The following is a 10313-nucleotide window of genomic DNA, read 5'->3' as shown; positions in this document are numbered from 1 at the left end:
ATTATTCCGAATTGTATGCAATACTTCCTGTTATCATCATGGCATTTTCATAAAATAGAGGTTGGGTAAGACCTAAATGAATTTTACACTCAATGGAAAAAATGAATGTAAAATAATCAGGGTCTTTTGAGGCAGAGGCAATGATACATTGCTGTAATCCAAAATCAATCAAGGTCAGCTAGGAAAATGGAGAAAAGGATTTCTCCTAAACGTCTCCAGGGGGAACCATTGGTTCTGTCAACACCATTATTTTACTTTAGTAAGAAATGACTTTGGATTCCTAACTTCCAAACCTGTGACAGAATAAAATTTTGCCTTAAATCACAACATTGTGATGATTACTAGATTAACCACAAGTGAGACACCAAATATTGTTATTGATAAATTTGAAACATATTTAAAGTAGAATAGCATTTAATGAAATAAAATTTGAATAAAAAAAGGTTTTACACTATTTCTTAAAGATACTTCTTACATTTATCTTTTAATAAGTGTAATAGTTAATATTGCTTGTCTCAAGCATGGAGAGAGCAAATCAATAGAAGTATGTTCCACTTCTCTTTAGTGACTCTTTTTCTCCAGCTACTGTGCACGGATACTGTACTTCAGGTTCTCCACAGCTCTGTAAGAGTCGTGTCCAGGAGTTGGGAGGGGTGTTTTACCCCTCCGGGCTGAAACTCAGGATATCATCTGCCTCTTGGTTGCTGTGAGTATTATTATTTACTGGATTGAGCAGCTCTGTGACCTGAACATGCTTAATCATATAAGCTATTGTGCTATGTAACTTTTCCTGGGGTAGACGTAAATCAACATATACTTACCCCAGATAGGGTATCAAAGGTAGACCAAAGTAACATACAACCCAGGCGTGTGATGGTGAACCATTCATGAATCCACGGGAGCAGCTTCAAAGTTACTTTCATTACCCAAAGTCAATCACAGCCGGTAGGAAAACCCATGATGTCTGTAATTCTGGAACTCAACACAAGCTCCAGACATTTCATGGGAGAAACTCCTCCATCAGCAATTGTTTACTGGCGATACAAAGGTGGGGCATGTGCTTGTCAATCTGAGAACTCACTCAGCATCTTGAGCTTGTAAATTATGTTAACTTTGATAGCTGCACAGCACAGTCTCACAAAGTCACCGGTATAATAGTTATTATCCTGTGGGATTTGGAAAATCTTCATATAATGAACTATTCAGATTAGTTTAGGAGTTATGGATTCAGTACTTGCCCCTATCAAAACACATTGAAATTTAATTACATTTAAAAATATTAAGAGGTAGGATCATTATGGATTGATTAGTCCATAGGCTTCCACCATCATTAAGAATATTAGTCCTGGTAGTGATTAATGCCTTTAACTTTTTTAATACCTTTGTGATTCGGTCATGAGGAAACACAGGCTACCTACAACAGATGCTAATTTTGATTTCCCAGATCACACACTTAAAAGCAAAACATTTCTACTTATTTTGAACTCTCCAAATTTAGACCTTGAGTTCCAGCAGCCAAAACAGACTAAGACTTCTATCTCATTCTAAGACTTTGAGACAATCACAAATAGCTCAAGAGGTAAATTTATGTATCAGCAAGGCAAGACAAACACTGAGTTGCTCACCTTGCGTTAACAGGGTAAAACGCATATTGAATTCCCAGAAGCAATTTTAAAGTGAAAGAAATATAACACTAAAATATAGAAGTGTGAATGTTCTCGGGCTGCATGTAAATCAGGAGGGATTTTAAAATTCTCTCTCATGCTTTGAAAAAAATTGTTGTTTTACAAAAATATAAATTTAGGTCATATTTAGTTTAAACAGCTTCTGTATATTGTTTTATGTCACAGTTAGCACATTTTGCATAATCTATTAAAATTATGCACTTTTTTTCTGTAGAAAATTGAATACTTTTCCTCCTCTTTCTAGTGTTTACAAAACCTTTAATACAGAAAAATTTTGCCATATGTAGAAACGAAATCCATGTCATGTTAGCAAATGATGAAAGTGTATTTTTTACATGGAGAGACTTTTCCTGGGAAGATGCTAGAGAATGTCTTATCATTTTTGAAAGGGCCCAGAGGAAAGGTTATATTCTAGATCGGCTTGGTGAACCAATGAGATTGTCCAGATATGTCAAGAACTTGGCTGACACTAAAAAAGATGCCTCCCAGAATGCTTATAGGTGGGTACACAGCCAGTCTTCCACCTCCTAAGTAATTTAGCATCTTCCTCAGTTCATCACAGTCCAAGAAACAGGGGCAGAGGAAGTGTAACATCATCCTCATGTTAGGGTCTGCTCATCTTGCCCTACTTCCTCCGAATGGAAGAGGGGATGCTCTCATTTGGTATTAGCACAAGCCTATATTACCTGTATTGGTGTGAAGTTTTTTTCTCCATGACTGCAAGTCCTTTGAAGATCGTCTTAGGAACTTTGTTCCATGATGGCAACAGTCATGCCAACATTGTATCCTCTGCTCTCTTCCTTTCTGGGGATTATGTTTAGTCCTATAAATTAGCCTGGATTTCCAGTCTGTTTTGGTTCTTATTTGCATGCAAACTGTGCAGCCTCAGTCTTTGGAATTCCTTTTGCAGGAATATAAATGTCAGACATGCTGTCACATATTTAGTATTATTATATATAATCCAAGGATGAAGGCAAGATACAAAGACAGGGAGAAACAAAGTGGTCATGGCAAAGTAAATCAGCTCTTATTCCAAGAAAATGAAGTTTCAGTACTAAATTTGCGATGAATATTTCCAGCATAGAAACAATATTCTCTTTTATTATTTCAATTAGAAAAGCTAAATATCCCAGATAATCTGTAAAGCCATGGAAGAAATAACTTTGAGTTGAATCTCACTATTTTTTCCAGTTACAGGCCTAGAACTCAAAGAGTCTCACAAAGATTTGAGTTTGTTTACAGTCAAATTATAACTTAACTCTTTTTTAATGATGTATGGTAAGAGGTCTTTCAACTCTGGTGACCTGTTTTATCTTCTAATCAATCTGTTTTTCTAACTACTGCACCTCAGAAACCACCACATGGCCTCATTAAAAACACACACACACTCACAGAAAAATATCCTTAAAAACTTTCTGAACTAATGCAGCCCCATAAGCCAGCACACCCTTCTCTGTGGCTAATGTTACAAGGCTTAAACAGTTTTCTCCCAAGAGGAGTCTGTACTCATGCCTTAGGAATGTACTCCCCTTTCCCTACGAGTGCCTCTCTGACTTATTCTCTATGTGTAAATCTGTATTTCAAATATTTTATAATAAACTTCAGCCTCGTGTCACACTGATGTCTCCTGGAATTCTTTTGATGACTTGTTCAAGGATCGAGTGTTCACCAGAATGGAGATCTCATACAGGATTCCCAATATTGCTACAGAGAGCATCATGGTTTGATTACATCTGCTTCCTCCCTGTCCCCTACTTCTGCTGCAGCTAGCAGTAATCACGTGACATTTCCAGTGGAGTCAGATATTACAACATATTTTAAAATGGGATTTTGTTTAATTTGATTAGTAATCATGGTGCTGTTTTGAAGAAATGCAATACGACTCTCCAATAACTTTCTCAGAAATACGCTGATGAGAATAGTTATCCAAAACCTTTCCACTTTGAATAGATTTTCACTGACAGAACTAAAAACAAGTTTACTTAAAAATCTCATAGCAAAACTTAAAGTGCATTTAAAATTTCTCTGTATAATGGAATCAAGTTACAGCAAATGCTTTCATTAACTTAATGGATAATGTGCAATTAATTTTTAGTTTTACTGAATTAACAGCAAACACAGAAAATATCTCTAGACAAAACCCCTGTTTCATGCTTCTAAAATGAATATTTCCTGGATAATATCTTGGAGGGTTCTATTCCTTTTCCCAGGTATTTATAATCTTTTGTGGGTCCTCAAGGAATTACGTCTTGTTTTCTATCTAAGATAAATGCTACATCCCTGAACAGCATTCCTATGAGCTTATTGTTCTTTTCACAAAATACTCTGTATTTTACTTATTCATTTGTGTGGCACAATGCTAGCAATCCTTTTATGGATTTAACTATTCAAAGGCGGATATATAAGAAGTTTTATTTTTTTCTTGTTTTTACTCACTGCCCTAAAGAAAAACACAAAGAGATACACATAAATGAATCCATAACAAAATAAATGAAGAGTTGAGGCTTTAAGATTTGATAATAAATATCCAGACAAATATACATATATATATATATATATATATACATGAATACACATACACACATGTAAACACATATATACTTCATATTAGCAGATCTGAAGGTCACTGAGGATAATCCCATGTCTCAAATATTTAAATCTGGCAAAACCAATACAGGGGGCTGTATGATTTTCATTATTGGTAAAGGAATGGGATGTTAAATGTATCTCTGATCCTAGGTGGTGTCATATCACCATAAAAGACCTAAAAGGTCATATGATGATTTTCTATCTAGAGCTGTTTCAATAAAGAAAAAAATCAGAACATTGCCCTTTCCTTAATAATTTATCCAAATGGGCTTGTCAATTATTTAGACAAGAAAAAGTGCCTCAAGACACTTCCTGGTCCAACTTTAAGAACTTGTATGAAACTAACATAAAATGTAATTTAGCATTGTGGTCCCTCTAGCCATTATCCATTCTCATCTCTTGAAAGAATATCCTTCCTCCACAATGGTCTCTGAAGATATTATCTTATCATTGAGAATGACACATTTTACCATGAAATACCAACTCCACCTGCCTTCTACCCTATACTCTGTCTAACGTTATTTTTTTTCAGTGAAGAACACAAGGACGAAGGAGCAGAGGAGAGGATCACAAATATCCTTTATTGCATTTTGTAATATAGTATAAGAGTAAAAGAAACTTTATCTATACAGAAGATAACACTCTGTGTCCATAAGGAGTCTCTCTTGTTTACTTAATCCATAATGAAGGAGCCCATTTTTCATTACCTGCAAGTGGCACAGACAAGTGAGTACTGAATCTTTATTTCTTCCCTTGTTCTAGATATATCCTTTCAAGACAATAGATCAACATCCAACTCAATTTATTAATTCAAGATGGATTACTAGATTTAATGAATTACATTAATAGATTACATTAATCTATTAAATATATTAAATTAAATGTAATGATTATTTTTGTCAGTACTTATAAAGTTATTTCTTTCAAACAATATGTGATGTTTTTAAAGTTTGTCTTAATTTATGCTTCTGCAGATCTTTATTTATATTCTTATGAGTATTCTCCTTTAATAATTGTTTGTATGTATGGTATTATTTTTCCTTTCTAGGCTTTGAGATTCACTGCATGTGATAGATTTTTTTTTTTTTAGTGTTACACTTATTTGTTTTCATTGGTAAAGAGAGAAAAGGACTTCATGTATGAACATACATTATACCACTTTGGTACATGCTGAAGAAGAAATGTTTTCTTTTTATGAGTTTAGTTTATGAGCAATATAGAATACATGAGGAAGAGTTGATGGCATGTAAAACAGGTGGAAAGTTGTCAAAATAGTAAGAAACAACTGCTAATTGAAAGGACTCATTGAACACAGAAATGGGCTGAACTGAATAGGTTTAGAAAGATTGAATAAATAAGATTTGAAATCATGTGGACAAATTCTAGAGATAAAAGAAACTGCAAAATAATTTTAGAACATGTGCAGCCTTTATGTTATGGCTTCCATTGTTTGTGTTCATGTCACACATATGTGTATGTTTATTACATGTGTGTATTTGAATATGTGTGCCTACTCAAATTTATGCACATGACTATGAAAGTTCAAAATTGATGCCAGGTGTCATCCCTCATCATTCTCCACTTTGTCTATTGAGACAGTGTCCCTTGAAGAAGCCAGAACTTCTGGGCTAGACAATATACCCAGCTTGTTGTGCAGATGCTCTAGCTATGCTACCCAAAAGTTGAAATTGCAGGCAGCTGCCATGGCTGCCTGTCTTTCCATGTGTTTTTAAGATGTGAACTCTGGTACTCATTCTTTCATATCAAGCAATTTATCCCCTTAGTTGTTTCTCATGCAACATATGTAGCTTGCTAATCTAAGAAGAGCAGACTTGATGATAGCACTTTGGGAAATATCTTTTTCCAAGAAAAATAGTGAAATAAATTCAGGAACATGTGCTATTGTCCTGCACCAATAAAACAAGTTGTAATTTCAAGCAACATCAATATATCAAAGACACAATTAAAATAGAAATAAGAAAATACAGAGATACATAATATATTAGTACAATTAGAACTTTAAATCTGGTATTTTATTTAGAAACACCTAAGAAGGCTTAATTTTTAAGTAGCTGAATAAAATCAATACAGAGTTTGTAGCAGTGATGACCTCACAGTGGAAAAGTAGCAAAATATAATGGAAAAAAGTCCAGCATCCACTGAATGATTAATATTGTAGGTCTCAGGAGGGTATATAATATTATGAACGTATTTTGTTTTATTAATACTGGTAATTCATTTTAATCCCATTATATAAATATATATTCACATTCATAAGTTATATGATAATATAGTCTGTAAAAAAGTATCTCTCCAGACTGAAAAAAAATTAAGATAGCATCAAAACTTGGAAGCTTTTAGAATTAAATGTAATAGTGTCATACATGTATGTAGACTGACAACCTGGAACTGAAGAAGCTGGTGTACCTCTATCTAATGAACTATGCCAAAAGTCAGCCAGACATGGCCATCATGGCTGTCAACAGCTTTGTGAAGGATTGTGAAGATCCTAATCCTTTGATTCGAGCATTGGCAGTTAGAACCATGGGGTGTATCCGGGTGGACAAGATTACAGAATATCTCTGTGAACCCCTCCGCAAGTGCTTGAAAGATGAAGACCCCTATGTTCGGAAAACAGCAGCAGTCTGTGTGGCAAAACTCCATGATATCAATGCCCAGATGGTGGAAGACCAGGGATTTCTGGGTTCTCTGCGGGATCTCATAGCAGATTCAAATCCAATGGTGGTGGCTAACGCTGTGGCAGCATTGTCTGAGATCAGTGAATCTCACCCAAACAGCAACTTACTTGATCTGAACCCTCAGAATATCAATAAGCTGCTCACAGCCCTAAATGAGTGCACTGAATGGGGCCAGATTTTCATCTTGGACTGCCTATCTAATTACAACCCTAAAGATGACCGGGAAGCCCAGAGCATCTGTGAGCGAGTGACTCCTCGACTCTCCCATGCCAACTCTGCGGTGGTGCTTTCAGCGGTGAAAGTCCTGATGAAGTTCCTAGAGCTGTTACCCAAGGACTCCGACTACTATAATATGCTGCTCAAGAAGTTAGCACCCCCGCTTGTCACTCTGCTGTCGGGGGAGCCAGAAGTACAGTATGTTGCCCTGAGGAACATCAACCTAATTGTCCAGAAAAGGCCTGAAATCTTGAAACAGGAAATTAAAGTCTTCTTTGTGAAGTACAATGATCCCATCTATGTTAAACTAGAGAAGTTGGACATCATGATTCGTCTTGCATCCCAGGCTAACATTGCGCAGGTTCTGGCAGAGCTGAAGGAATATGCCACTGAGGTCGACGTGGACTTTGTTCGCAAAGCTGTGAGGGCCACTGGACGGTGTGCCATCAAAGTGGAGCAATCAGCAGAACGCTGTGTAAGCACATTGCTTGACCTAATCCAGACCAAAGTAAATTATGTGGTCCAAGAGGCAATTGTTGTCATCAGGGACATCTTCCGCAAATACCCCAACAAGTATGAAAGTATCATTGCCACTTTCTGTGAGAACTTGGACTCCCTGGATGAGCCCGATGCTCGAGCAGCTATGATTTGGATTGTAGGAGAATATTCTGAAAGAATCGATGATGCTGATGAATTACTAGAGAGCTTCCTGGAGGGTTTTCATGATGAAAGTACCCAGGTGCAGCTCACACTGCTTACTGCCATAGTGAAGCTGTTTCTCAAGAAGCCATCAGAAACACAGGAACTGGTCCAACAGGTCTTGAGCTTGGCCACAAAGGATTCTGATAATCCTGACCTTCGAGATCGGGGTTATATTTATTGGCGCCTTCTTTCAACTGACCCTGTGACAGCCAAAGAAGTAGTGCTGTCTGAGAAGCCACTGATCTCTGAGGAGACAAACCTCATAGAGCCTACCCTCCTGGATGAGTTCATCTGCCACATTGGTTCTTTGGCCTCTGTGTACCACAAGCCTCCAAATGCTTTTGTGGAAGGGAGTCATGGGATTCATCGCAAGCACTTGCCCATTCATCACGGGAGCACTGATGCAGGGGATAGCCCTGTTGGCACCACCACTGCAACCAACCTGGAACAGCCTCAGGTTATCCCCTCTCAAGGTGACCTTCTGGGGGATCTTTTAAATCTTGACTTGGGTCCCCCAGTGAATATGCCACAAGTGTCCTCCATGCAGATGGGAGCTGTGGACCTTTTAGGAGGAGGACTGGATAGCCTGGTAGGACAGTCCTTCATCCCATCATCGGTGCCTGCAACCTTCGCTCCTTCTCCCACTCCTGCTGTGGTCAGCAGCGGTTTGAATGACCTGTTTGAACTTTCCACGGGGATAGGCATGGCTCCTGGTGGATACGTGGCTCCTAAAGCAGTCTGGCTACCTGCAGTAAAGGATAAAGGCTTGGAGATCTCGGGCACGTTCACTTATCGCCAAGGCCACATCTATATGGAAATGAACTTCACCAACAAAGCTCTGCAGCACATGACGAACTTTGCCATCCAGTTCAACAAGAATAGTTTTGGTGTCATCCCGAGCACACCCTTAGCCATCCATACTCCACTGATGCCAAACCAGAGCATTGATCTGCCTCTCAACACCTTGGGCCCAGTCATGAAGATGGAACCTCTAAATAACTTGCAGGTGGCTGTTAAAAACAATATTGATGTCTTCTACTTCAGCTGCCTCATCCCACTCAATGTGCTTTTTGTAGAAGATGGCAAAATGGAACGCCAGGTCTTCCTTGCAACATGGAAGGATATTCCCAATGAAAATGAACGTCAGTTTCAGATTAAGGAATGTCATTTAAATGCTGACACAGTTTCCAGCAAGCTGCAAAACAACAATGTTTACACTATTGCCAAGAGGAATGTGGAAGGGCAAGACATGCTGTACCAGTCCCTGAAGCTCACTAATGGCATTTGGATTTTGGCCGAGCTACGGATCCAGCCAGGAAACCCCAATTATACGCTGTTGCTGAAGTGCAGAGCCCCTGAAGTCTCTCAGTACATCTACTAGGTCTATGACAGCATTTTGAAAAACTAATAAATGGGTCCTGTACCCTCCAGCCACCCTGTAATCGGTGCAAGCCAAGAACTCTTAACTGAAAGAAGTCGTACTTCTGTGTAGAGCCTGAACCCAAACACTGCGCCACCCACCCCCGTAGTGACCAGTCGCCCTGTGCTGACATTAGCATTCACCCCGTTGGATAGGTTAGCTTCCTGTGACGTGTGTAACCACTGCTTCCATCATTCCCCACTTCTGCCACCTGCTGCTGCTCTCAGCCCTTCCCTGTGAGCTTCTCCATGCTGTGCCAATGGCTAGCCTTTTCTACACCCTCTTTTGAGTGTAGTTTGATATTTTGTAATCGAAGCTCATTTCACAAGCAGAAAAAGGCAACAAGTTAATTAAAGCAAGGAAAAGTGTCATAAAAACATAAACTGCAAAAAAAAATAAAATAAAGGGAATATACATAGAAGAATCACCTGAAAGAAGAAGTAGAGTCTACAAAGTTGAAATTAGGACTTTAATTTATCCATTTCTATGTGTCTCTTTGGAATATTGGCTATGTTACAGTCTGAAGATTGGTTAATGATGGAAATAGTTCCTATGCATGATGATAAAAATTTATGACTGAGTTAGTTTTGCTAAAATCAAACCTGGCAACTAAAAGGAAAATGTTTCTCATAGTTCTGGGCTCTTTGAGTTCAAGATTATGACTTCATTGTGGATAGTGTGCCCTGAGGACTGTCTCTCCTTATTTTATAGATGGCTGTGTTCTTATTTTGCTCCCTTCTGTTTTCTGCAGGTGTGCTTTAATCCTGGTATGTCCACCTGGATGTATATAACACTGATGTTTCTGTTTAGATTAATCTCTTTTTATACAAATAAAATTCCAACCCCAATAGCTTCATTTTAATATTTCTTGTGTAATTTAAATGACATCTACAAAGTCAGTCACATAGTAGAAGCAAGGGCTTCCAATATTGACATATACATTTTAGAGGAACACAATTCAATCCTTAACAGTGATTTTGTTTGCTTATGTTCAGATAACCC

The 10313-nt window shown here is 37.9% G+C and overlaps 1 protein-coding gene across 1 annotated transcript; it reads left to right on the top strand.

Moving 5' to 3' along the window:
* Window positions 1–6699: 6699 nt before the first annotated feature.
* Window positions 6700–9362, top strand: LOC121466494 (AP-2 complex subunit beta-like). The gene has a single exon (XM_041680229.1). The coding sequence runs from the start codon at window positions 6711–6713 to the stop codon at window positions 9270–9272; it is 2562 nt and encodes an 853-aa protein (XP_041536163.1). The 5' UTR covers window positions 6700–6710; the 3' UTR covers window positions 9273–9362.
* The last annotated feature ends 951 nt before the right edge of the window (window positions 9363–10313 follow it).

The sequence above is a fragment of the Microtus oregoni genome, unplaced genomic scaffold (genome assembly GCF_018167655.1).
Source record: "Microtus oregoni isolate MIOR12 unplaced genomic scaffold, Mior012 000033F_ref0000390, whole genome shotgun sequence".
Classification (NCBI taxonomy): Eukaryota; Metazoa; Chordata; class Mammalia; order Rodentia; family Cricetidae; genus Microtus; species Microtus oregoni.
Note: the sequence above shows the minus strand (reverse complement) of the source record. Positions and strands in the feature narration are given on the sequence as shown.

Excerpts from the sequence above, each read along its gene's own strand:
- LOC121466494 (XM_041680229.1), top strand. The coding sequence starts at position 6,711 with ATGAACTATGCCAAAAGTCAGCCAGACATGGCCATCATGGCTGTCAAC.